At 51.7% G+C, this 27,189-nt stretch overlaps 3 protein-coding genes and 1 pseudogene across 3 annotated transcripts in view; 1 reads left to right on the forward strand and 3 right to left on the reverse strand.

The window, feature by feature from the left end:
* Window positions 1–9,687, reverse strand: part of LOC100903541 (tyrosine-protein kinase transmembrane receptor Ror2) — a 117,428-nt gene extending 107,741 nt beyond the window's left edge. The window contains exon 1 of the mRNA XM_003739378.3: window positions 9,609–9,687. Within this exon, the coding sequence (XP_003739426.2) occupies window positions 9,609–9,687 (79 nt within the window). The remainder of the gene's footprint in view (window positions 1–9,608) is intronic.
* A 616-nt stretch (window positions 9,688–10,303) lies between these two features.
* Window positions 10,304–19,057, reverse strand: Oseg4 (intraflagellar transport protein Oseg4). Its single transcript, XM_029113258.1, has 21 exons — window positions 19,034–19,057; window positions 18,727–18,901; window positions 18,359–18,633; window positions 18,139–18,219; window positions 17,878–18,043; window positions 17,527–17,712; window positions 17,208–17,386; window positions 16,982–17,077; window positions 16,696–16,880; window positions 16,504–16,603; window positions 16,310–16,419; window positions 15,920–16,040; window positions 12,940–13,232; window positions 12,611–12,814; window positions 12,386–12,529; window positions 12,047–12,239; window positions 11,729–11,901; window positions 11,325–11,511; window positions 11,056–11,185; window positions 10,707–10,905; window positions 10,304–10,592 (listed from the first exon to the last, which is right to left on the reverse strand). The coding sequence occupies exons 1-21, from the start codon at window positions 19,055–19,057 to the stop codon at window positions 10,406–10,408; spliced, it is 3,408 nt and encodes a 1,135-aa protein (XP_028969091.1). The 3' UTR covers window positions 10,304–10,405.
* Window positions 13,703–15,590, forward strand: LOC114828600 (exonuclease 3'-5' domain-containing protein 2-like). The gene has a single exon (XM_029113259.1). It carries the CDS (start codon window positions 13,773–13,775, stop codon window positions 15,588–15,590), a length of 1,818 nt encoding a protein of 605 aa, XP_028969092.1. The 5' UTR covers window positions 13,703–13,772.
* A 548-nt stretch (window positions 19,058–19,605) lies between the features above and the next one.
* On the reverse strand, window positions 19,606–25,238 carry LOC100903968 (uncharacterized; annotated as a pseudogene).
* Window positions 25,239–27,189: the final 1,951 nt, after the last annotated feature.

Here is a 27,189-nt window from a genome sequence, read left to right on the forward strand (position 1 = left end):
GGTATCTCAACTCCTCGAGGAGAACATTCGAGTCGCAAATGCCGATCCGATTTCCCTCAGTGATCACGAGATATCCCTTAGAATCCATCCCGCAAGGAATCGCGGCCCTCAGTACTAACCCCGGATGCTTCTCAATGAATAAATTACCTATATGGTATCGAGTCTGATGGGAGAAGAATCGTCGTGATGCTTACAGGCTCATTGAGGCTTTTGATTTTGATTTATCATCGTTGAGAGAGTGATTGGCAGGAGTCTCGTGAAATAACGAAATGGAAAATGGCGAAGAGAGAACCGAGTTTCCCACAGAGAGGAGACAGACCCGAGTTCGGTCAACGGAAAGCGGCACAAATTGAGCACCTGCTCGACCTAACGGCTGGCGCTGATTTCCTCCTATCTGCCACGTATGCAAAACAGTTTCGCAACGGTAGTCAGGACGCTCTTTTTGACGAACTAGACTCTCCATGGTCAAACACGGAGGAAGAAAAAAAATACGTGTGCTCGGAGCGAAGTTGGCGAGAGATTCTCGGAATACATCATGCTGTTGTGCTTGGGGCCGCTGCGGCTGCTGCCGGGTATCTCAACTAGCGAGGTTCTTCGCGATTTCGCTTATATGTACACGGAGGGACTTCTCTATCCTTTTCGGTTTCCGGGAAACAAGGAAGGAAGGAACCAACCATCAGAGCGAGTGTATGCGAGTTCATCGCGTGAATGCACTCGGGGCATTTAGGCTTTGAGACCCCAACTTCTCGTCCGGGCAGAAATCGACGGACTATTGGACGATCAGGACAAAAAATTAATTAAAGACGCTATCGTTGTGATCGAGCTGCAAGTTCCACCGTCGACGACGGCCGGACCGGCGCGGCGATTCAAGGGCTCTGTGACTGTAACGGACCTTCGAACTCAGGATCATCGGACGTATATTCCACCTAGCGCCGCGCTGGAGCAATGCGATATCGCGATCGTTCCGTTTCCGTTGCTTAGAGTGAGCTCTTAGCGTGCGCGGGGACTATATCGGGGGATCCCGGAGGTGGTGTGATTGGTGAGATCCCGAACATTCCTCGCTTGTGGTTAGGGCGAGTATTCGATTGATCGGCTCACAATGCGGAGCGGCCAGTTGACAGGATGTGCAAAACTTTGGACTCTCTCCAGAGGACGCCGAGAGAACGGCCGCGCACGTTAGCTCGCGCATAAAGAGAGGATGAAGGAAGAAATCATCCGTCACTGACATCTTCCCTCTATTGAGAACATCCTGTCCTAACTCACTTTTCCCGATTTTTTTGTTGCACGCTTCTCCTCTCTAGATCGGCCTCGCTACCTCCACATGTCCGCTTTGCTGAAGACGGAGGGGAGAGACGTCTCTATTGCGATCCTTGACTGACGGTCGGAAGTCTCAACTGCTTGATCCGTGTCGAGCTCTCCCAGTTGCTGATCAGGAGGCGTTACTCTCTCATTCGTTTCTGACTCCATTTGAAGGACCAGCGATAATTTTTCAGAGCGGCAAAATCCCCGACCGCTCCTTGCAGGTGTTCCGAAACGGGAACGATGTGAAATCATAGAGGGGGGGAAAGGCGATCGATATCGCTTTATTTTTCGCCTCCCAATCCCGGTAGCTCCGGGAGAGTTCAAAAGTGAGTCTGGGCTAATTTAGAGTTGTTCGATGGAGGCCAAACCCTCTCCACATCGTTTCTACCCCGGAAGGCATCTCTGGCAAGAGCTTGAGCACTCGATCGGAACAATCCCGCTGATACGACGATGCTGAAGAAATCAAATGCTGGAGCATTGCGCAATTTTTCAAAGTTCTGACATCGCGAGATTTATCAGCCGTCTCCCGATAAGCAGCGCCTAATAAGTGTTCATCCCCCGTGTGCTCGACGAGACAACACTCATGAGAGTTCAGAAGAACTCCACTCGAGTGGGAGCCAACCTGGTTGAGCAGTTGATGAAACAGGAGTGAGAGGGGACGCCGGAGGCTTGGGTGCCATGGAAGGGCCTGAGAAGCTTTGAGGTGTTTTTGTATTTTGCCAGGCGACTGCGCTGCGAAGCTCTCTACGACAAGGGCGGAGGAAAGCCGTAGGATTAAGATAATGTCGTCACTATTATCATCCTAAGACATCCGACTGAGTGTGCTTTTGGAACACAGATTGATAGGCTCGCTCACTCACTCGAGATCGCACTGGATTTCGACCCCTTCCCCGCTCCTCGGACCACCTTTCCCCCTCTACTGGAGGTTTTTTAATTTCTAGATCTCCTTACCGCGAAAACACCGAAGGCCATTTGAAAGAGCCAAAGTGGCAGATCTACTTTCGTTTTGGGTGTGGAAAAGAAACTTGGCTCTGCTCTTGTGTTTTTTTTTCGTCAGAGCGCGGAGCAACAATGCACTTCTGCTCCAGACGTTCTGCGATGGGGGTCGGCTTCTCCCGCGGCCGCTTCATGGCTCTTATTCAACCATTAATCTCTCGGCCTGAATGGAAGGCACTTCACTCACAGACGACATCAGCCGAGATCCGACACCCATGTCTTAAAAGCATCCGAAACAATAATTAATCAGAAATTTCAAATAGTCACCCTTGCGACCAACCCCAAGGCGAGAGGACCGGCGCCACCAGTCGGCAAGTGTCCTCGATCCCGTTAGCCGTAGCTAGTCACCCGCCACGGCCTTTGCTCATGTCCCTGGATCTTCTGAAGTCTCTCTCTTTGAAAGCCAGTCCGCCAGCCAAACCACCCGCCCGCCTGCCTGCCCGCCGCTCCGCGTTTCGATTCGGACCAGCTTCAAAGCATTCCCAAGAGAATCATCGAGCTTGAGTAACTCTTCGATTTTTGAATTCGAACAGAGACGTGCGATGAACGAGCTGCGCGGAAAGGATATTGATTCCGATGTCTGTCGCGAGCACGCATTGGATAATCTTTGTATGACAACAAATCAGAGGGAAAGAAATCGGAGAACGACGGTGGCAGTAGGAACATCCTTGGAGAACGAGGGAAGAATTCTTGAATGATCAGAACAGGGGAATCCTGGTTATTAAACCCGTGCCCCTGCGCGAATCTCATATTCATGAAAGGGTAAGTCCAGAGAAGGATAAAGATGGGGGATGAGAATGAAAAACGGAACGAGGCGAAATCGACAGCGACGGAAGAGACTTGGAGACGAGAAGGAATCACTCTGCTTATCTGGAGTAAGATTCCGGAGTTTCTTTTCTGCTACGAGCAAGAACTGAAGAAACTCGACACCTTTGAAAGTTGATGAGGACTTTGATTGAATTTGCGCGAATCAACCTTTGTTCCGAATCGACTCCCTGGCGTCGATCCACGCAGCTTCCGTCATATCCCGACATGGAATTCATAGCTCTTCGTCCTCGATCGGGCTTCTCGAGGTCTTTTCGAGTGCTCGACCGGATAACGAGTCTGCATAAGATACGCAAAACAAGGACGAACTCGTTTCGCAGAAGCCTTCCCCTAACGACGTCGAGTGAATTTTCGAATGGATACCGCAACGCTGTTCGCAGTGCGCCTAATGCTTCGAGAAGCACTTTCGTCGCGGAAAATCTTCTCTCTCCGTCTCTCTGTTCGTTCCTCCGCCGCCGGAGCCGTTGTTGTCGTTCAATCCAATCGCATTGAGGAGGACGAGATCACCAGCTAACTGTTACAAACGGCCTCTGCTCCGAAGCGTCTCAAACGCGATTTGCTTGCCTTGCCTTCTCTTCCCGCTTCCCCTGTCGAGCGGGCGATCGAATAGGCGGGGCAAGGAGGTGGGGGGTTGGCCGGACGCACGCTCGCTCAGACCCACTGACTGACTGAAATGGTACTCGCTGCATCGGCTCCCTGCTTGTCGGTGGGAGGTGGTTCTTGTTCTGGCGCCAGTGGTTGACTCGTCCGATGGTAAGTCCAGGGTCAGCTATCATCGTGAAACACCCCAGGACCTCGCTTACATCTACAAATCAGGGTCGCGTGGTTTCGCCTGTGATGGTCGCGGCCGCCTCGCTGGTGGGCTCCCTGTCCCTGGCCCGATTTCGCCTCACGGGGGGGAATCTCTTCAAAAGCAACGAATCGCGATCTCCCCGTTGAGAGGGGACAGAGGGGGAGAGAAGGCGGAGGCACTCCCCGAAACACTGTGGGGGACTCGGTTCTCAATCTCTCTCCATCGGAGCGTCTCCACCGTCTTTTGTGAAGATGATCTTCGCTTCTAATTCGGGGAGTTCTGAGAGCAGATCATCCCCATAAGAGGGAAGGGGGAGCGAGCTGCAAGGGTCTTGATGACTTGTTCTGAAGCGGTCCGCGGAAATTCATCGCATCACATTTGCCGCCCGAATTTCTCTCACTCAGTACACCCCTTCGCTCGTTCTGATTCTACCGCTTCCCCGTCGTATATTTTCCCGCTCGGAACATCCCCATCGAGATCATCATCATTCACTGAGTCTCCTGGAGAGAATTATTGAGGGAATCGAAATCGACAATGATTCCCAAGGCACTCCCGTTGTAATGCGTACTCGCTCTCGATTTCCTGTCGATCTCCTCGCTCGATGTGAGCTGAGCTCTCAGACAAGGAGTTGAAACGAGCGAGAAAAAGCTACGGGACGACCGCAGTCTCAATTCTAGAGTACCTCCAAAGGTTTTCGAAGAGAAGATACGCGTTGTATTCTGGATTCTTTACGTGCACGATGAGAGATGCAAACTTTTTAGTTCCGCGACGGACGCCGGCGTCCCTCAGTTTTCCCAGGAAGTCGGAGAATCCCGGACAATGTCCCTTAGACAGTCAGGATCACACCAGGTGCACCGTTCGCCTGCTCTCATCGCGGAAACCATGAATTGTATGAATCATCGGTGGAATCGAATGCTCCGACGGAATTCTGAGCAGGTTGAGCTTCTCGAAAAGAGTGAGAAATCGAGGCAATCGTGAAAATCCTGTTGAAGCCGCGAGTCGACTTGACACGGCGCCGCCGCCGGTAGCTCGAGAAAATACAGTGCGAGCACGTGATTGGAATCATTGCCCACGCAAAAAGGGTGTTCGGGGAAACATGCGGAGACTTCCACGCCACCGAGGGAAAGTTCACCCGAAAGAGGGCACGGTGGTTGGACTACAAGTTGTTTCAATCAAAAGAGAAGAACGAGTCGATTGTTCTGAATCGGAACACAATTCACGTTCACAGACTGTGGTTCCGAGCAGACCGTGCGGAGAGTCCTGTATTCTCATTCCGTTTTATGTGGTCCTCCGACGGCCCGATAGGCTGAGGGGGAATTCGATTGAAAAGATAAATTCGAGGATCCAGACGTCTGCTTGGTCTACGGTGGGAGCATTCGGGGAAGACTGCCAGACAGTCTGATCAAGCTCATCGAGCGCAGACCGATCGCACTCGGTCCGAGATATCGAGATGGCCGAGAGTTTCATGTAACCATACAGGGACTCTCAATGAGGGCCCGTGATGGCAGAACAATTCCTTTCCACTTCATCTGAATGCTCCGTTTCATGTCTGACTCCTTACGGAGGGTCAGGGTCAAATGACCAGCGCTACCGTGCTAGAGCCGAAACCTGACTGCGGACGCAGACATGCCCGTTGGAGAGCTTGTTCTGGATATGGGGAAAGCTGCAGGCATGGCTGATCGAGATGTGGAACTTCGAAAACCGCTCCCGCTGCTCTGGAGAAGTTACCAGCGCATATCTTTCCGGTCGAAGCACGTTTGATGTGTCCCGCCGCCTTCTTCGACTCTGTGTGACGAAACACATTTCTGACGCCGGCTTGAATGTTAAACAACCCATGAAAGACGCGTAGGAAGCCTTGGAAGCTCTCTTCCACTGGAAATACCCCGGGAGGCTACAGCTTATATCCATTCGTATCCGAAATGCCTAGACATCTGAGCTCACGCTCTCCTTCGGAGCAAAACCATCTCGCTATTTCTCGCCTTTCCCTCTTCCGAGAGTAGATAAGCTATGCACTTGAGTCGGTGGTGATATGCTGCTTTGAGGATTCGACCGCCACGGTATCTCTGTTGTTCTTCTACGATGAGGCTTCCATTCTGGGTTTTCGTAAGATTCCGCCGAGTGCTTATCCTGTCGCTTGGATTGAGCTGTTCATCGGGACGAAAATGATGAAAATATGCTCAAGTGGATTTATCCGAAGAGGCGGACCTGTCATCCTTGATTGATCGCTGTCTCGTTGGTTGAAAATAAGGGCTATGTAGCGGCTTTGGGACCTGGACAAAGTGTACCAAAGACTTGCTGAACAGCGCATCGCTGCGAAGCTCCCTCAACGATAATAATCACTTGCCTGAATAGGACAAATTAGGCTCAGACACAGGGAGAGAAGGAACCGTCGTTTGCGTGAATTCTTCGAAGTCTCGCTTTGCGAGAAACCTGGGGCCGAGTCCTCTGACAGAATTCGCGCGACAATCAACGCCACCGACAGTGGCAGACGCGGGCCGTCATATTTAGAGCGCACCGGACATCGAAGTGTCAAGCGTGGGTAATTACGAGTGTGGCCCATCGTCGGTATTGAGCCGACGAACGAGAGTCCGTCGGGTGCTCGACCCATAGAATCCTTTTCTCGCGCTCGCTCGCTCGCAATCTCTCCCGGTGTGGCTCGGCTGACTCGCATCCGAGCCATCGGAGCGCCAAAATTAGTCCAATCTCAAATGCGTTAATTGAGAGTCAGTTTTAGTCGACCGGCGACGGGCTGATCTGCCAAGAGCCGGAAAGCGACAGAGAGAAAGCGGCGTCCATGTGCCAACAGAGTCCGCCGTCCGAAAATCAATTAGAAAACGGAGACGACTTCCCGAGCCAGAATCGCCCAGCCGATGAAAATTTACTCAGTGCCCCGGAATGAATCTGGCGAACAACTGACTCATTCGTGCGGTCTCCCGGACTCGGACCGATCCTGGATGCGAAGAAGAGAATGGATTGTGCCTCGTTAGATCGCCCTATCGGCACTTTCATCCATGGCAGATGAGAGACCGACAGCAGTCGTCTAGTCCGGCCGGGAGCCCTCGATGGAACAATGTTCCTGAACTCCTCGTACGGGATGAGGGAGGAATGGGAATGAGCCATCCTTGGGAGGGATTCTGCAAGCTTCGACAGCCGAGACATGAATATTTTTGTGGTAGATTCCGCATAGAGAATGAACTTTGCTCGGGTGTCGATGATAGCCCTCCGTAGGGCTCGCGCGGGCGGCATCCCGTGTGATCGACCCAACCTGCTTGCTCGAGTCAGAGGGGGCATTACCGGTGAGGTCCAGCCTCCTGTTCTTACCCCCGAGCTCCCGCGGAAGCTCCGGAAAAGGTTCCCGTCGGGTCTCGCCAAGTTCTATTTATGGCCAGAATGGATGTGAGGGTTTTGGGTCCAGCTCGGTTCTTTCATTCTAATGATCAGTCCAAGGAGACGTCGGATTCGGGACATAGGGATCACAGCCCGTCAGTGGCAGGAAAATTCGGGGAAGGCTACCCATTAGCCCGAAATCCGAAACCGGAACAAGAAGCAAGAGGTGCAACCAGCAACCAGAGACTGCTGAGTGGCTGAGACATACAACCAAATATCAGTCGCAAAGATGAGACGTTCCCGTAGGCGCTCGGTAATGGTGGAATTCGACACCGTTCCGGGGACCGGGAGATCCCCGAATTGGTTCCGAACTATGGACCGTGTTTCCGGCGCGTTCCATATGGAGACACCAGGCTCGGCCTTCGGTTCCTTGGAAGCCGCCCGTTGAGTTGTCGCGAAAAAAGCCTCGCGGCACCACATGTTTTGCAAAGAATGTGGATGCGCTCCACCTGAAGAGCTGCAATGATCTGCATACGCTCAAGTCGTCTCGTTTGATGTGGCTTTGTAGTGCAATAGTTCAGAGGGATGACGTCGTATCCAGCTGATCCGGACGAAAGCTACAGAGGGTTGAGTCACTCATTTGATTCGCAGACGAGGAACGTGATATGCTTCATATTCGTTTCGGACTTGTTCCACAAGCCTTCCTCGTCTGCGGAAGAAGATCAATACTAGACGCCTGCGGCTGTCTCCTGAACTCTCCTCTCCGCTCTCCTGGAGCTAGCCCATGACCCAGAAGGTGTACCGCCGAGTCTCGATGAAGTTTCGTGGGCCGAGAGCGGAAGGAGAAAAGAGGAGAGCGGGTGGGTTCCATTCACGGAGCTCATCCGCTCGCCTGTTCACTGAGTAGGGCACGCGAGCCGTGAGCGACCAGATGTTCAGGAGGCCTCACGAACGAGCATCCATTCAGATGAGCTTCGTTCGAGTACGGCGTTGTATCGAAGCTGCAGCCGAATTACTGACTACACTTATTATGTGGAGAACAGCAACTAATATTTTTCTCCTCTTTCTCTCTGACAACACGAGGAGAGCTCTGAGTGAAATGCACAGATTTGGCTCATTATAGCCCGTCAGTGCTTCATCGGACGAGAAGAATCATCAATGGGAATCCCCGGTAGGATTCTTCCACCAAGAATCCCGGAAAGAAAACGGTGCCAAATTCTTCCCTTGTCGATGTTCCATTTCCTGGACCTTCTCACGAGTGGGGACCCCTGATTCCCACTGCCTCGAATTGATCTTGATCTGGCGTCGAATGTTCCGGCATATGTGGTGCTTGTGAATGGACATAAATGAACTCGGAGAGTCTCTGTGGTTTGCCGATGTCCAATTGAGCTAATTCTTTAGATTAATGGTTCTGGCGCTAACCCGTTCCCTTGTAATGCCTACAATCACGATGAGCGTACGCTCAAATCAGTCGGAGTTCTATCATTTCAGCCGCCTGTGCGACGGCCGGGTGGAAGTTCAACGCGACCGTAGACCGGCATTCTGAAAGGCGGAATCCCAGTCAGACTGGGAATTAACGCGCGCTATATAATATATCAATCTTGATGGAGTCAGAAAGAAGTTTTCAATTACGAAAAGGGAGCCGACCCAACTCTCGACTCGTCCCTCGGTCTTTCCCACGAGGCCAGTTTCGAGAGGCGGATCAAAGGAGGCATTTGTCATGCAGAGATTGCCAGATGCACATTTTGCCGAATCATCGAGCGACCCGCGACCTTCCCGCGGGTAATAACCACAGTGGAGACGAACTCAGAAGTCTCTCCGGGAATTTTGACTTCACTGTATTCTGGACGAGGGGATCGGAGCCGGCCGGATATTTATGAAAGCATCGAAGCCATCGCTCCGGCCGGCCGGGGCGCGGAGCAATAAATGCAACATCTGCCACTACCTCGGAATAGGTGAACGCATCGAAAACCTTTTTTCGGAAATCCTCGTGACCCTCGCATCGATCTCTCGGGGTCCTATTGTCGCAGGGAGAGAATGGACGAAATTCGAGTCCTATACACTTGGAATCATTGAGGAGCCGCGAGAAGGATCGAGGAATACCGGTGCCGCCATCCGTTCGGGATGGGACCAAAGGAATGATGGCAAGAGACTTGCATAGGGTATTTTATGCAAGCTCGAGGGGCGGTGACGATTCTTTCCCCATGCTGTTGAGGATAGGTTATCTGAGATTAATCCGGAATGAGGATTCCTGCGACAGTTGATCCGCGCATTTCCTCGAGCTATGTACGTCGAGACTGCCCTTGGGTTCCGAAAAAACTGCGACAAGTCCGCGAGAGTTCAACACTGAACCTCCGTATCTCACCTGCTGAGTGGACCGATGTCACGGGGAATCCGAAGACCGCGACCAAAGCTATCAACAGAGTGCTGACCGGTCCAGTCATCTTTGTGTCATAAGTCACGTTTTTATTGTCATTCTGAAGTAATCCACTGAGCTTATCACTTTCGGGTACGTCTCACAAAAATCACTCCACAACGTTTTACAGCACGCACATCCGATATCGTCCGATTGTCATTAAGCCTTCAACAGTTTCTTTGTTTTGAAAGAGTTCCCACTGGTAACAGTTTCCCCCGGCCGGTCACTCTGACTCACCCATCGCGCTCTGGGGCTCGCAGTGCTCTGAGCAATGGTTCAGTTCGCGCGCCGCAGTTCCCGGAGAATCCGCCAGGGGAACGCGAGTCGACCATGTGCTTGGACGAAATGTTGGACTCATGTTAGGGACATGAGTTCCCAAATTTGGAAACGGGGACTCCGTATGAGGTCCGAACATGATGAATCAGGGTCGGTCCTCGGGCATTCGTTTCATGAAAACAGAATTGAACGTATTGATAAATACGAGCAGACGGTTCGACATCGGCTCCCTTCTTGAAGGCAGGGGGTGACATCGGGAGGCACAGGAGCGCCAATCCTCGGGGGAGGGGCGTACCAGCCCGCGGTTCAGCTCCATCGAGGAACCTGGTACCATGGGTTCGAAACGGAGAAAATTGTCGAGGAAAACCTTGATCTTTCTTTTATTCCCACCGTTCCCATGTACAAGCTCCGCGTACGAGATTCGCAGTCGATGATTCGGCTCCTTTCCGGACACCAGGGGCGGAGCTTCTTTAGGTTTCGGCGGAATTTTGCCGGGGGAAATGACAAAGGGGGCAGTTCGAGAACGGAAGGATCTCATTTTGGAGAGCGGAGTGCCGACATTGTCCGCAACGCCAGACGCGGTCCGGGTCTGTGATCACGGCACCTGATGCCACACAAAGAGGATACCGGATTCCGCATGTCGGGCAGAGTGTTATCCTGAAATTCGGAGGGCGATTCAGTCGCGTCGAAGAATGTGTGGAATCGGTGGCAACCTCGACGTTGGAAGTCACTTGTTCCCCTTTTCGAACTAATGCTAAAACTTCAGCTCACCCATCTGGTAGGGGGATTCCGCAGCTGTTGCAGACCGAGTTCTCAACTTTGTTTTGTTTGGGGACGTTTTTAGAGAAGATCCGGATGGCGGCGTCCTCGAGTTTCTCGCGTTCAGCCGTTGAAAACCCTTCGTCTGTTTCGAGATAAGTGAAAGCCCTAGAACAATGGCCCCAGGCTCGGCACATGAGTGACGATAAAGCTGCAACGAAATTTTCACGGATACATAAGAGTTTCCCTTGCATTCCCCGATTCGCAAAAATCATTTGTGGCTCTCTCGATCCTCGCTGGATAGAACTGTGGCAATTTCTTCGTCAGTGTCGATGAATTCCGATCATTGAACGGCTCTCACCTATGAGGGAATAAACGGCCCTCGGCTCCAGGATTTCATCGTACTCCGAGAGATGAAGCGACGTCACTAGAGCTTGCTCATATTTCTCCTTGTGAAATTGACGTTGCGCCAAGGACAAGAAATGATAGGCCTGGATCAGACAAATCGAACATTCTTAGAGACATACTCTTAGAAGAGGAAGGAAAACCTTCCGTGGGTCCCGCCGAATAGCTCAGTCGCATCGATTCAGGAAATCTGAGCTCTGATACCCCTGAACGCTATTCCTCCACCTGAGCGTATCTCCACAAGTTGTCTTCTCCAACCAACATGAGCGATTCGGTCTTTCCGGATCGGCCCTGATCTGCCAACATGGCGGCGAGGACGTATATCTGTTTCCGGAGGACACTGCCCTGGATCTTGTTCGACCTCCCAAGCTGGTTGAGGAGCCGTGCGGCATCTTTGAAACGAGCGGCTCGTCTGCGGGGGAGAGAGCTCACGGTCAGGGGATGATGCATCGCGATTGTCTTAGGAAGAAGAGAGCGTGCGGGAGAATTCCAGCTCCTCGTTCGTCAACTCGATGCAGTTTCGAAAAAATCGCGAAAGCTCACAAACGCTCCCGTGTGCGATTCTCCATGTTTCGCAGTTACTGTCTATCGGAGCGAATAGATCATAAGCTCGGCTCTCATTGGCCCACCTGTATAGCTCGACGGCACTGAGGATATTGTTGTTCTCGATAAACTGCCGGGCATACTTTGCCAGCAAGCCGCTTACGTCTGCGACCTGGCCGTGATCTCGGGCCAACTCTATGGCGGTTTTCCACTCGTTGAGCTCGATGCATACCTCCATCGCTCGGGTGTGAGCTCCGCTCTGAAAACAAACACACTTAGAATTTCCCCCATGCGGATACGAAGCCCAAGGAGCCCTCTGAGCTCTTTCTCTGTGAGCGGAGCCCCATGCCCCATAGAGTGCGAGGCTAGCCATCGCGCGCTATGAATACGCTCGGAATGCTTACGTTCACGAAACAATGAACAGCTTCGTCGCACATCCCAACGGATTCGTACATCTCGCCGATTTTGAGCAGAAGTTCCTTGTCCTGCACCTCTTCGACGACTTTCCAGAGAGCATCGAAATCTTCCATCATGTACCGGGCCGTCGCCAGCCCGGCGGAGTTGTGGCTCTTCTCAAAGCAGTGAATTGCTTTCTCCCTGCATGGAGCAAAGAATGAGTCGCAAAATCATCAGAACCATAGTACATAGGTATGTGCCTAGGTAAATTCAGGGAAAATATCAGAGAGGAGAGTGAAGAGTGAATGAATTATGCGAAACCCGATCTTCCCGACCGGAGGGTTCACCATTGACCGTTCTCCAAGTAGAGTTGACCCAAGTTGCTGTAGGCGTTCTCCACGATGGCAACATTGCTCTCGTTGGATACGAGGGCCAGTTCGATGACGCGTTCCCAATTGCCCACGGTCGAATGCATCTCCAAAGCGAGATCGCTGCATCGGGAATGTGAGAAGAAGTCTTACCGTCCGATCGAAGAAATCATCAGCTCCTATAAGAGTTTGATGATTGCTTACACTCGGTCGTTGTTGATATAGGTTTGCTCAGCCTCATCGAAATCGGCGAAATAGGCAAGGACTTCGGCCTCTCTGAGCTCTCGGCTCTGGAGCTTCTGAATTCTCCGACAGAAGAGGATCGCATCCCAGTCTTTGCATCGAACCATGGCCATCTCCGCCGCATCCAGATCGCCCTCTATCATGTAATGCTTCGCCATCTCTCGCCTGCGGTGGGTTCGAACAGGAACAAGGTTATCTGGTTGAGGAGTTGACCATTCCCTGGCAAGCAAGAACGACTGAGCTCTGTCTGTCGACTGATTCCCCGAGAGGGAGTTCATCAGAGTACCCACCAGAGTATGGTGTTGGAATCATTGTCCTCAATGAATTGTACCACATCGGCTATCGCTGTCTTATCAATGAGCTCGCGGAGTTGTTTCAAGAGACACGTGTCCTCCACAATAACATGCGTTCGAAGGGCCAAGGACGAAGGGTTCGTCATGATTTCATCGAGGAGAACGCACTTGACCCGCATGTTCTCCAAAACACAGATGTACCCGGAGCAAGTCATGGCGTCCTCGGTTTCCATTTTGTGAACGACCACAAGCCGGGTTTTCTCCATGTATGCGAAAAGATCCGGGTCATCCTGGAAGATGGACGGGGAATCTCAGGGAACGCGTTCGAAAAGGAATGTAGGTTCTACGCCCCGAATCCGAATATCCAAATGTCTACAAAGAATGAGACGCCCAATGTGTGCCACGGCCGATTCTGGTGTGCCGGGGCGGAAGGGAGAAGCTCGAGGAAAAATCGATTCCGTTTAACAAGTTGAGATTCGAGCCAGCTCCCCACTCGCGTTTGAAATTTCCCGCGCTCACAGAGGGCGCGCGAGCTTGTAAACATAAGACAACGGTCCACATGAGCCCTCCGTACACAGTGTATGGAGCCGTCTCGGGACGGATCTTGCTCAGAGAACATGCTCGATGCCGGTCAGAAATCGGACCCAACCAGTGTCTACAGCTAGTGTCCCCCGCGGGTTTTGTTCGAAGCCCCCGAAACGAATACGGAAGAAGCCCTGACATCGATTGGGGTCCCTTCCGTTCCTTGACATTTAGTGAGCCACTTTCCGCCGGCTGGACCGGCTCTCCTGGATTCATCGATCAGCTGACTTTACGCGCCGCTCAGGAACATGGATGTGTATCGACCCCAGATCATTCTGGGTGTGGGACTCTCCAGTGCTTATACGATTTGGTACGCTTATCGAACATGGAGCCACCATCGAAGCCGTTGCGGCTTCTGTCAGCCGGAGACACACACCGCTCATGGCTTTATCGTAGCTTCGCAAGAAAAATGGTATGCATGTTCGGCGGAGGTGTTGGACAGAATCGAGTCTTCCAAGTTGATCGCCGTCGACTGTTTCTGGGTCGGAAGTGTCTTGACACGGCGAAAAATTGCGCTTCTCGCTTTCTGCACCAGCGCCGAACGAATCACTTTCGTCCGGCTCTCAGAGCTCGGCGAGTTCCCGGAGGAGCTCGCAGCTGTTTTCCGTGACCCGACGATCATTAAAGTCGGAATCGACATTCTCGCGCATGCGGCGAAGCTATACGAAGATTACGGAATCGAAACCTACGGTTGTGTCGATCTCCGCTACATGGCCATGGCGACGCCGGCGGCCAAGAGAAAACTTCTACGCGCCGATAGTGATCTCTCTCTGATTTCGATGATGAATGTCCTGCTCGATGCGAATCTAAGCCGAGACTACAGAATGCTCTACTCCCGGTGGGAGGCACGGCATCTCTCCCGAGATCAAATCTACTACGTCACCGGCCAGGTCATAGGGGCGTTTGGGTTGGCGGTGAAAATCGCGCAATCGAACGATTGGGTTGCGAATGCGATCGGATATCTCCTGAAGCCCTATCTTTGGCTCGACCACTTCATCAAGATTCATTATGCGTCGTACATCGACCTGAAATTTAGCCGGGACCGAATATGTCGGCACGCCGTGCCGTCGAAACCGCCGAAACCGGACGAGAAAACCTTGAGAAGCTACAACACTCTCAAGACGCCTCTGTACGATAATTGTGTTCTCCTCTGTCCCGACATGGAGCACCTCTGCACGTGTGACAGACGGAAAGCGCAATGGTATCTCGACACCGATCTGGCCGAGAAAGTTAAGGACGACCCGCTCACCGTGCGCTTGAGATTTGAGCCGGCGCAACGAGCCATCTTGGACGCGCAGTATTACTGCTTGGTCAAACACAATATATGCGTCGTCTGTGGCTCACCGGAGAACCTCGTCCGGAAGTATGTCGTGCCCCGCGAGTACCGGAAACACTTTCCCAAAATCATGAAGCACCACAATGCGCACGACGTAGTTCTCACCTGTTTGGCCTGTCATGCCCAGTACTGCTGGTACGAGGATTTGTTCAAGGAGCAGTTCGCTAAACATTGTAATGCCCCTCTCAGTGAGGCGTCTCGGAAGTTCATCGACAACAAAGCTCTCAGAGAGATCCAGAGGGCCGCGAACGCCCTTTTGAAAGTCAAAGACAATCTCCCTGAAGAAAGACGTCAAGCCCTCGAGGACCTTCTTAAGGAGCATTTCGAAGTGAACGAGCTCACAGACGAGTTAGTCGACTATGCGGCGGGCATTGACTTCCGGGAAGCGAATGTTGATTTCGTCAGCCACGGGAAGAAGGTGGTAGACCATTTCGCCGAGGAGTCTGGTTTGTTGGTACTCGAGACCATGTGGCGGGAGTATTTCATAACGAAAATGAATCCGTCCTATCTGCCCGACATGTGGTCTCCGGACCATCATCACGATATACTCGCGGTGAAACTGAGTTTTATCGAGAGAGAAGATCCTCGAGAGGCAGAATCTCTTCGGAGGAAATTGGGAATCACTCCAGAGCAACTGCACGACATAGTCGAGCGACTCAAGCATGAAGACAACGTGAATTTCAATCGAATCAACTTTCAGAGAGGACGACTTTTAGAAAGGCAGTCGTGAGAGATTCCGCAGTGCTACTGAGAAACTTATAACGAAATGGCTACTTGTTGTTAATTTGTATAAATAAAGCCACATTTATGTTTGTTGAACGAAATCTGTGTAATTCGGGAGCCCTGTTTCTGAATGGACATCTTCATGGATGGAATTCGATACCACCGGGTGGTATACTCCTCACTGAACTCATGAAGTAGAAATTATTGGCAATCGTTTCCCGGATCAATCGGAATCGCGCCACTCTAACCCCGACAGGGAAAATTCAGATGAATACTCGCAGAGGTTGAGTGCATTACAAACGATCCATTCAGAACAATCGGGAAGGAAACGCTTACCCGAGCCCAGCGGATGTCCCAAACGTCTCGACGTTGAAAATCGATGTCTTTCGCAACTCCCGACTCAGCCTTGATGTCGTAGAAATGCAAGACACCTGACATATCAATTATAGACATCACCCTAGAAAATGGATCGGTTAGGATGAAAAGGTGACCAATATCCAATTTTCAGATACATTAGGGATATTGGCAATCTCAAAGTCTCTTGCGGAAGGCTTAACTAATTGGATTCTAGCTAGCCGCTGGAATCCATCGCTTGTGCCAAATCAAGTATATAGTCTCAAATCGAATCATGATAAAACGTAGAACGAACTACTTTGAACAAAGGGTTGATTAGTATCGGTCTATCTCCATGGTATCTGAAAACGTTCGTCGAAATGCCGTACTCACGTGACATCGCAATTGAGAGCTATCATTTTCGGTCGCACATTCAAGCTGTATCGATGAGAAACGGAGACATTTGGAAGGGTATATCGTTTGATGAGCCCGGACTCAAACGCCTAGGTTTCAAGACTCCGATTCAGACTCCACACTCGTCAGCCATCCGTAGCATAACGCGATCTGCATCTATACATAGAACTGACCACTAACAAAGTTCCTTTTCCGGCAGCCAAACAACAGATTTCTTCAGGGCCCGAGTTGAGAGCGAATTTGGATTCCGCCTCCGACGAGATTTTCGAAATGCTGAAAAATCCACGTGTTCCTTATCATTTCTCCATCCGGACAAGGCTTCTTAGGGCTCTGAACGGGCACCGAGAGATCGGATCGACAGAAACCTTTTCTGTAGCGTCTTCCCTTGTGCCTCGATGCGCTGCTCGGTGTCATGGAAATGCCAAACATAGAGATCGTAATGCGAGGCGATCGCGACGACATTCCCCGCCATAGCTAGCTTCACCGGCTCGCTTTCGATGATGATCTGATCTACGAGAGCTCCGATGTCGTCCCAGACCTCGACATTGTACTGCGGAAGAATCGGTCCAATAGTGAATTCAACATCTGCTCACCGCTGCTTTCGGAAGACGAACTCGACGCCGATTCCCGCTCCTCGAGAATGGAGCTCACCTGATCTGGGATTCCTGCGATGTTTTTCGACGCAACGGCCGCGTATTCCTGCGAGGACCCGATACAGAGAACTCCCCGACGGAAATTTATGTGTTTCTGAAAAGAAGACCAGGTCAGCTATCCGTGCTCTATCCACCTCATTGCAACATCATCATTATCATGCGTTTTGGGGGTTATCGTCGTGAGAGGCACAGAGCTCAGCGGTGGAACAAAGAGTGATTCTGACCTGCTCGGTTTTGGTGTCCCACAAAGTGAAGCACTGCTCGGCTCGATCTGGTTTCGAATGGGTGAAAAGTACTGAGTCCCCGAAGTAAGTCCATGTATAGTCCGGTCTGACGTTGACGAAATAAACGAAGGAGTCCACCGAGATCGCGAGTCGGAGACCGGTCCCTTCCCACGTACAGCCTGTGGAACAAGCGGAATCCAACTCGAAAAACTCGCTCTCGGTTGTGATCTCCGATATCCGGAGGTTCCCGTGGTGGAACCATCGGGTGAGCTCACTCGGGCGAAAACACGTGTCATGATATTTTTGTTGTATGCCAAACCTGTGATGTGCTTCCCGGGTACGACTAGCGTGTGGAGGTAGTTCCCCTGGTTGCTGAACAACTTGATTACGTTCCGTTTATCGGGGTCCCTGGTCTGGAGGAGACGACCGATGACTGCAATCATGTTACCCTGAGGCGACCACTCGATGCCGGCAATCATCATGTCGCAATCAATGACGATCGGGGCTGGAAGACATCGATGGGTTCTCTCATCTGAATGTTGTTATATCGTATCTGCCTGGCGCATGGGAGCGTATATTGTGGGCGAATGGCAACTCGCTGGGCAATTCGCACGGCTTGTATATCGAGGGGCGTCGCCGAGCCCCGCAGGAGACTGATGACCGAACTCACATGGATCGACTTCTTTCTTGAGGAGTTGTAAATGACCATCATCTGTGACGATGGCTAGGGTGTGATAATCGCTTTCGTGGCCGGGTCGTTCCGGTGGACCTTTCTTGAACCATTTTATCATGGAAACGATGGAGCTCGGGGTCGGACTGTTGACACTCATCCTCGACTGGGGTATTGCAGAGGGAGAAAGGAAGAGTCGAGTCCCATCCGAAACGGAAATATGTCGTCCGTCAGGGCCCGGAGAATCTCCTGAACACTCACCACGAAATTTCCCGCTTGGTCATAGATGTGGACTTCACCAGATCTGAGTCCAAATAGAAGTAATCGTCCGTCCGCTGACCACTGTGAACGTCACGGCCTCTTTCTTGAATAATATCACCGGTCATGAGTTCATGGGACCGAAATTTTCCGGCTCTTACAGAATTAAAAATCAAAACTATCTGCCTAGGAGCCTCGCATCCGCGCTAGTGCCCGGACTGACCTCGACGATCTGCAGCGATACTCCCTTGAGTTCCTTGCCCCAGAGGCGATTGCCGTCGACGGAACCCACAATTATAGCTCCGTCGTCGTATATAATGCAAATTTTCAAACCATCCCCCGACCACGACATTCCCCGGACGACGCTTTTGTTCCTATTGTTGATCATCTCCTCACACCAAGAGCCCTTATGCAGCATCCAAACGATGATGAGACCGGATGAGTCAGAAGTGGTGAGCCGCTGATGTTTCTCGTTCCAAACCATCATCTGAACAGATCCTGGGTGAACGCAATAGCAATCATCGGATGTGTCGACATGGATTCCATGAGCGAGAGACGCAAGGAATATATGTGCCCAAATATCCTAGGTACCACTGTGTCCGTCCAGAGTCTGATTCATTGAAAGATTCGAAGGAGCCACCAAGCCATCTTTCGAAGTCTCGAGTTTCAGAACCTTGAGAAGACCTTCATCACCACCGACGGCGATGTAGCCATCATCATAATTCCACGAGATGCATCTCAAGTTCACTTGATTCGGGATGGCGATCTGGGATAAGAGTGTGGGATAGGCTCGGCGAAATTTCTCCTGGATTTCTCCATGGACAAGATCTTTATATATTGAAGCACATATATGGTATTGAGATATTGAATCACGATTCTCCAATAACTGGGCGAATACCTTTTTACTCAAATAGATGAACATTTTGAACTCTGAAGCCTCTGTTTTGCTCGTGGTTCTGACCAGCCGACGGAATCGGCATCGTTTCTATGGGAACCGCGATACAGACTGTCCTCAGATCTCGAGGGAGCGGACGCATGCCGGCCGATGAAAATTCGAGACCTCGTCGCGCAGAATGTCTGAATGAGCCGTATCTGTTTGCCTGGCCCGCCCCGTGGAGAGCGCCTGGTATTGAAAAAGCTAGAGCTCAGCTCGATCGGTATCGGGTCAATTTTATTTATCCATTCCTGAGCAATAGATCGCAGTGATCTCCATCTTCCGGCAATTTTTTTAAATACATGATGCGACAGAAATAAATATCGACCTCACCGGCGCCCCGCTAATAAATACATCATTTCCTTGCAGCTAGCCTGCTTCCATATCTTCCGAAGTTTGAAGACGTGTCGCGAACTTCCGTGGTGCCCGCACGTATTTGTAGGTGTATACAACATGAACTATGATTTCGTCCGCGGGAAAGACTGAGATGCGACTCGCTAACTTGTTATCGACAACCTCGCGAGACATCGAGCGCTTCAGCGCGTCGACGATTTCGGAGGTTCACTCGAAGTTTCCTTTCCTGAATCCCCGCTTTCCTTCGAGTCTTTTCCGTCTTCCTTGCCCTCCTTCGTGATATCGAAGTTCAGCTTGTTCGTGGGCTTGGTCCCGAGCTTCTTCTGCAGTTCCTGTTCGCTTCCGATGAATTGTATTTCGGCATCTTTGAACAGTTTGTTGAATTCGTCAACGGTCATCCTGATGTAGCCCGGAGGTGGATCGTGATGCGCTGGGGCGTAGTACGCGTGGTAGAGCTGCGCGTTGCCTGTTGCGCTGTTCGCTTCACCTTCCTTGGTCTGTATCGGCTGGAAATGGATCGCTCCCGCTCCTGCGGAAATGTCGTCTTCGTCTTGATTGGCCTGCTTGGCGGCTTCGCTGGCTTTCTTCGTTGTGATGTCGGGTCGGAACACCGGTTGAGGGAGGCTCTCGACCGGTCCACTGGACTTGGTTTTGGTTTTGAGGGAATTTAAGTCTGAGGCCATCATCGGGATTCCAGGTTTGGCGTCTTGGATCAGAATGTCTTCAGGACCCACGGTTTGCGGACCTTCGGTAGATGTCGTAGGGTTCAGGAAAGGATCGTCGACAGGCCATTGAGGCGCTTGGGTTGTTGTCGGTGCGGTTGTGGTCTTTCGGCCAAATATATCGTCGTAGTACTCCGCGTTGCTCAAGTCCGGCTTGTCGGCCGGAGTTTCGTCGAGATTCTGGAGAGGATCCACAGTCACCGGACGGGGTTTGGTGTCGGCCCCCAGCTCGGCTTCGAGGGAGAGAGCTGGAACGATTCAAGATTTGTTCAATTTCGGTTCATTCGCCAAGAGCGGATCAGTACCAGACGCGGAGGATGGTAAGAACAACATCACATCGGGAGATGGAATTGAGAGCGAACAGATCGACGAGTCATAACTTTATTAATTACTGTACACACCTGGATGGCCATCAAGCAACATGCTTACAAAACAACACAAACACGAACAGCACACAGGAGGGGGGATTTTATCTACAACGCCAGCACCGCACCGGAGACACCAGGCGGAACGCAGTCCACATATCGGCACAGCATCATGACGGCACACATTGATTCGCGAGGAAGTAGCTCGAGCTCGAGAGCATTCAAATATACGGAGAAGACTCACCGGGACCTTGATTGGGCTTGGTATCGAGGTGCACCTTTGCATCGAGAGTTGATTCTCTATGCGAAGTGTGATGAGAACTATGGTCTTGGAACTCGCTTACTGTGTGCTCTGGAGGTGCCAGAAGGATTTCCGGTCCCGGAAGAGCCGCTGGCGGGATGTGGACGGTTGGGACGGGAGTGGGTCTCCTCTTCTTCTTCTTGTGGTGGTGGTGGATGTGAACGTGTTCTTGCGGGAACATCGATGGGTGGTGATCTTTTTCCACTGTATGCTCGGCGGCTTTCTCCGCATTGGACAATTTAGTCCCTGTCAGCGGCGGCAAAGGCTACAAAGAGATCGTTCACATCAGTCTTCACCTTCCAAATGGCTCGCACTGCTCTCACGACCTTTAGTTCTGAGGAATTCATCATGCGGGGACGAGTTAATTAAGAAATCTCTGAATAAGCCGCTCCAGCAGGTCTAGCCGGACTGCGAAAGGCTGCAGAGGAGGATTACTCCAGGTGGGATTCGGGGGGGGGCGGCTTACCTTCCTTCTTTTTCGAGTCGTAACCGAGGTAACAGTGTGAGGTCTTTGGAAGCCTTCTGAGTTAAGATGCACACCATCATGGCCATGGGAAACGATGTCTACATGACTGTGACTAGTAGCTATGGGAGTCGCCTAGCACCACATGCAAGCAATTACGATCGAGCTATTAGCACGGAGCCACGGATTCTGCTCGGTTGGCCTATGAAACCCCTCGAACTCGTACGATCATACTCTCTTCACGAAATTCCTGACCGAATAACAGGCTCCCCCTAATTAGCTCAGCACCGTTAAGAGGATTACGTCATCGAGGGTGATGACACTAGAACCAAGTGAACTCACCTTGCTCCTCGTTATTCCGCTGAAGGATTTCGGTGGAGGAGGCGGGAGAGAACCGAAACTCACGGGAGGCGACGCCAAAGGTTTCACGTGGAAATCCGGTAGGGGGGCGGGATCTCTGTGAGATTTCGGTGGCTCTACGTAGGGAGGTGGCAGATCGATGGAGGGGGCGACCGCCTCCACGGGATCCATGGGAGAGTTCTGTTTTTTTCCGGAGAGAATCTCCGCGATCAGTAGCGCTGTCTCCGGCGAGAGATCCGGAGGGAATTGCCCCGTTCGTTGGAATTGACTGAGAATCTCGTCGATGACGCGAGGAGGCGGCGGGCGGAGATTCCGTTTCGGAGGCTGAACTTGTTCGGGACGTTTCACGGGACGCGTGGGAACTGGCGGCAAGACTGCTGGCTCGGAAACGAACTGCGGGGGGGACCCGAATTCTTGGGGTGGGAGCGGTTTCTGGAACTCGATCGCGGGAACCTTGTCAAAATTTGTGATGGGAGGATGGGATTGAGGCACGAAGGTCTGGAGACCTTGGAATCCATTCGTCTGGAACGAGTTCTGTGGGATGCTCTGTGCGAAATTGAAGCTATCGATTGAGCTTTGAGCTTCATACGGTATGTTTTGGTTAACGAAACCGAAAGGTCCCCCGGACGGCTTCGGCACCGGCTGCCTTCGTCGGAACGGGTTCCAGATCTGTCGTTTCACCCTCGATCTGACTTCGGGTTTCTCGGGTTTAACCGCGGCCTGCGCGATATCGCTGAGCACACCCTTGATCCCTCCGGGACTAAGGAAATGCGGTTGCTCTTTGGATGCATCTGACTCCTGGTCGGGTGTCGATGATTTCGCCGCCGATTGCTTCACCAACGCCTCCAGGATTTCTTTCTCGACGGCCGCTGCACCGGCGGGACTGAGAAAATGAGGTCCTGCCGGGATCTCGCTGTGGGCTGCGTGAGTCTTCTGAGGATCTTCGGAAGCCGTTGCGGACTCTGCAGCTCTCTGGGCGACGAGTGCCTCGGCAAGTTTTTTCGCAGGCCGATAATCGCTTTCGGACTCAAGAAATGAGGTTCTTCGTCGTCTGGGTTGATTCTGTCGATTTTAGCCTGATCCAGCGCGTCGTCTCTGGCAGCTTCAGGAGTTTCGGCTGATCCAGCAGCCGCAGACGCGGATATCTGATTGGCCTCTCTTCTGCCTCTTTTGATGGTATGTCGGTCGAACTTTTTCTGCTTGAATGCGTCAGTGATGCTAATAATATCTTCTTGATGAGACCCAAGCCGCTGAGGATTGTCCATTGACGAAGCCGAAGGGGCTGATCGGACGCGACGAGCAGCTGCGAAATGTCGATGAGACTTTCAGAGAATGATTCGAGACCGGGCTAAATTTAGACCACTTGATAGGAAAGAGAGCTCGGCGCAGCTGAGCGCGCTTCGAGAAACGAGAGCGTTGCAGAAGCGCCCGCGCTCAACTCTGTGTCCTTGACGGCTTCTGGATCAGATAAAAAGGTATACCTCTGTTGTGGAAGAGCATCGGTTGGAATCCGCAGCCTCCACACTCAGGTCCGCTCTTCAGGAAGTCCTCCAGAGCCCGTGCATGGGAGAGTTTCGATGAGGAGGCTTCCAGGTCGCCATCTCCGCTGACCTGGAAGAAGACGACTCGTTGATGAGACTGCTCACGAGTTGATCACCTATTCGACGAATGGCGATGCTTCAGACTCCCTGAAACATGGCAGTCACGGCGGAAGCCCGGAAGGGAAAAACCCGGCGAAAAGCGAGCTTCTTAGGATCATGCCCGCTTGAAGACGGTGAAGCTAGAAAACGGGAAGGAACGCTGCTCCGTGCCGACGGAAATCGAAAAAATGAGACTTTCTCAAATGATTGAGTGCTGAACTGCCACCGACTGAGATTGATTACACTCCGATGAACTTCGGTAGCACCTCTGTCCCGCTTGGCCCATCTTCGACAGCTTCATTACTATGTAGGTCGGAAGTAGCGTACGCACGAAACAGCGGATCGTCTATGACTCCGTCAAGGAACCGAATGGGACACATTCTTGAATGATTCATGCCATTTCGCAGTAGGGGATACTCTGTCGGTCCGTCTTCGGTAGCTCTTTCGCCGCGGGTATGAAACCGACGAAGGAGCCCGGAGCATTCTGTTACCAATTCGTTCTGGACCCGGACGACTGGGAAGAGGGGCGTTCCGCGTGTATAGACCACTCCCTGCATGGGCATATCGGAGCTTAGTTGGATTAGATAATTTTGAACGCCACGCCCGCCGATGGCCATCATCTTCACACACACACGACGCGAGATAGTAGTAGTCGGTGTTATGAGCCAAAGCGGAAAGTAATCAAACACTTTGTTGCGAGGAAAGTCGTGAATACGGCAAGACAGCTTCCCGAAGGATGCTCTATCCTGAATGGAGGCGTCTATCGGCCAGGGAGCTCATTCGGGATACCTTGCCCCTGATAATTCGGCCGATTCCCTCTCACGAATATAATTCACCGCATGTATCAGATTTCTGATTCGGAATAGTTTTTCGTTCGAATATCGTACTACTCTAGTGGTCCCGAATCCGCGCAGCATATAGTCGGAGTCTGATCCGATTTTATGTCATATCCCAATTTTATGTCACATTCTCAATTCCAGGTTCGCCATTTAGGGGAGAGAAGGAAACCAAAGCACTCACCTCGTTGAGCCGGCTCTCGTCATCCTTGAGGAGATTCCTTGAAATCCGTCGATAGAATCCCTTCGGTGTTTGGAGCGGTCTCCAACCACCGTATTCCCAATCCATGGGTAAGGTTTCATGTGAGCGTCCCTGACGTTGAATCCGTCGGGGTCCTGTCATGGCATCGCCCAAACATCCTGAAGCCAGGCCGACGAGCACCAGCCCGGCCAGCTTCATCTGCAATCGGAGGAAATCCAATATTCACAAATGACCCTGCATTCCGATCCGATTTTTCCTCGAGGAAGCTCGAGCCGGTCTCGGCTGGAGACCGTCGCACCTATGTTATGGGTACAGGACTCCTGAATGGAGAGTTCAACAGAGGGATTAGGCGCCGGGGGTCGGCGGAAGTCACGATAGTTCCTCGAATACTACTGCTATCGCTCTGAGTGGAAAGCCGAATCAGCGCACCAATCAAAAAGTAGGAAGCCGAGGTGGAGATCTACATATATGAACGGGTCCCCATTGGATGCACTGATTGAGGAACGGGTTGGCGGAGTAGCTCACCCATTCACTGGCAGACTAGTTCATTCAGTGCGTTCTGGTGTTTTTTTCTCTCTGCATAGCCTGTCGACAGCGAAAAGTTGAGCGGCGTGATCCGTCGACTTTCTCTCGGAGTCAGTCAGGCATTCCATCGCGAACCACGGCTCTCCCATCTCACGGCATCTCACTATTTGCGGTTTTGAACGGGTTCAGCTCATAGGTATGGATCGACGATATTCTGGATAGGTTTCCGCTTGTTAAGCATGCGCCGATTTCTCGCTTTCCGTAGCAGATCAAACATTTCAGAAGAGATTGAATTAACGGCTGCTGATGCTGATGATGCTGCCGTCCTCGTCTCCGTCGCCGACGTCGTCGCTGTAACGCTGTGCCATTGGCCGACTTACGGCTCCGAACAAGACCAACATGAAGAAGTGGTTTGACCAGCGAATTCCGTCCAGCTAGAAGTAGGACAGCTGATTCGATAGATGCCGATATGCTCCTTCTTCACGCAGACCGAAGTTCAACCGACGACCAGCTTATCGTGCTCATAAATGCCGCTTTGACGGGGAGCGATGATCTTTCGCCCGAATGATGTGAGCGAGAGAAAACCCAGAGAAATATGATGACCGGAAAGCTTCACGCCCTTGAATTCCTTAATTCATGTTGCGGCCGAGCCGAGCTTCTTGCTCTTATCGACGTTACAGCTCGACGGAGAGTCGGAGTCGAAGCTTTTCTAAAGAACCGTCCTCGGAGCATCTCACGCATCGGAAATCGACGGGAAGTCGACGCGAATCCTCGTTCGAGCCATCCGACCGATGCATGATCGGAGATGGTCCGCACCGATTCTCGCGGCCGTCCCGGCCCAGACAGGGAGTCGATTCGCAGGCTAAAAATGTGTCAGTGATGAAATTACTTTCACCAATGTTTTTCCACGTTGAGTTCGTTGAATTTCGGGAAACGTCAGCGACGGCACTTGTTTGTCGGCGAATGATAACAGAGCAACGGATTCAAGTTCGCTTGAGCTCCGAAGCATGTCCTTCTGCAGATGGGTTTTCCAAGTTTTGTCTATCGATCTTTTCCCACGGAAGCGTGTTCCCGCCCAAAACGCTATTGCAGCTTACTTGTCCCTCCGATGCGTGTCCCGATCCAATTAGAATACGGAAAGGAACTCAGGATGTTTCACGAAAAATTTTACCCGAAGATCTAGATCGAGCTTTCGCGATCTAGAGCTTTCGGTCGCTTGAGTTTTTGTGCGTTTTTGACATTCGAGCGTCATCAGCACCAGGAAGTAGGTCGCTAATTACGGAAATTAATTCTGAATTCCGTAACCTCGGTAGGGACACGTGACGCTAACATTTCGGGAGCTCCCCGCGATTAAAACCCCGATCAGTTCCGCCTGGGTGCACGTTTTTTCAAGAAAATCGATCCTCAGATTATTCCCGGATGAAAAGAAAATTTCCGACCCGCGCTTAAGACTATAGCTCTGTCGAGCGACCAGACCAGCTACCGTCCAGAAGCAGGAGCAGAAGCTATGCGTTCGGGCTCTGAGCATCGATAAAATTGAGCCGACGACTGAGGAACGTGAAGCGACGAACAACGCGATGCCCGACCGGTCGACATCGACACCAGTTGCGCATTGAATGAATATCGTGAAACGATCGCCGCACGTTTCTGGATTACAGGACGAACGTAACGATACTCTATTGTTCTCGAAGCATTACATAAGCTACAGCGGCTTTTCGCATAGGCGTAGCTTCGCTGACCGGGTTCCGGCCGTGTCTGTAACCAAAACCATTCCTCGGATGTAGGGCTCGAGGAATATCGAACCGGGAAAAATTGACCGAAGGGCACATGCGGAATCGAGACAGCGACGGTTTGACCGAGTGAGTGACCGACAGTCAGTCAGAAAGGAAGAAATCATGGACTTCCTGAAAACTGAGCGAAATTATAGACTTGGAATGAAAGAATAAAAGAAGCTAGGACTCGATGCGATCGTCGCTGAAGTCGTCGTCGTCATCGCAGGCAACGGAATATAATGAGCGTTTCGAAGAAATCTCAGAAGGAGGAAAAGTAAAGTCGCGTTCCGGGCATTCGGGGTCGCATCCTTCTCTTGTGCCCTGGTCCCGTGTAAAAATCGAAGAGCGAGCACCATGACTGAGTTTTGGCTGCGCGAGGAAATTCAATAAACTCGGAGCGGCGAACGGCTATCGATGATGCCGTTTCTCGGGCTATTTCTGTGCTATCCGAGCGCTGAGGAATCCCGAAAGACAGGGAAAAGCACAATCGTTGAAAGCTTAGCAAATCGAGGAGTTTGTCATTACTCCATCCCTTCTCACGGGCGATCGGTAATTCGAAGTTTTCGCTCCCACGGAGACC

The sequence above is a fragment of the Galendromus occidentalis genome, unplaced genomic scaffold, assembly GCF_000255335.2.
Source record: "Galendromus occidentalis unplaced genomic scaffold, Mocc_1.1 scf7180000076500, whole genome shotgun sequence".
Classification (NCBI taxonomy): domain Eukaryota; kingdom Metazoa; phylum Arthropoda; class Arachnida; order Mesostigmata; family Phytoseiidae; genus Galendromus; species Galendromus occidentalis.

Excerpts from the sequence above, each read along its gene's own strand:
- LOC114828600 (XM_029113259.1), top strand. The coding sequence starts at position 13,773 with ATGGATGTGTATCGACCCCAGATCATTCTGGGTGTGGGACTCTCCAGT.
- Oseg4 (XM_029113258.1), bottom strand. The coding sequence starts at position 19,057 with ATGTTCATCTATTTGAGTAAAAAG. Across the intron at positions 17,078-17,207 it reads GGGACACCAAAACCGAGCAG|AAACACATAAATTTCCGTCG; the intron begins GTCAGAATCACT and ends TCTTCTTTTCAG. Across the intron at positions 11,512-11,728 it reads AGTGCCGTCGAGCTATACAG|ACGAGCCGCTCGTTTCAAAG; the intron begins GTGGGCCAATGA and ends TCTCCCCCGCAG.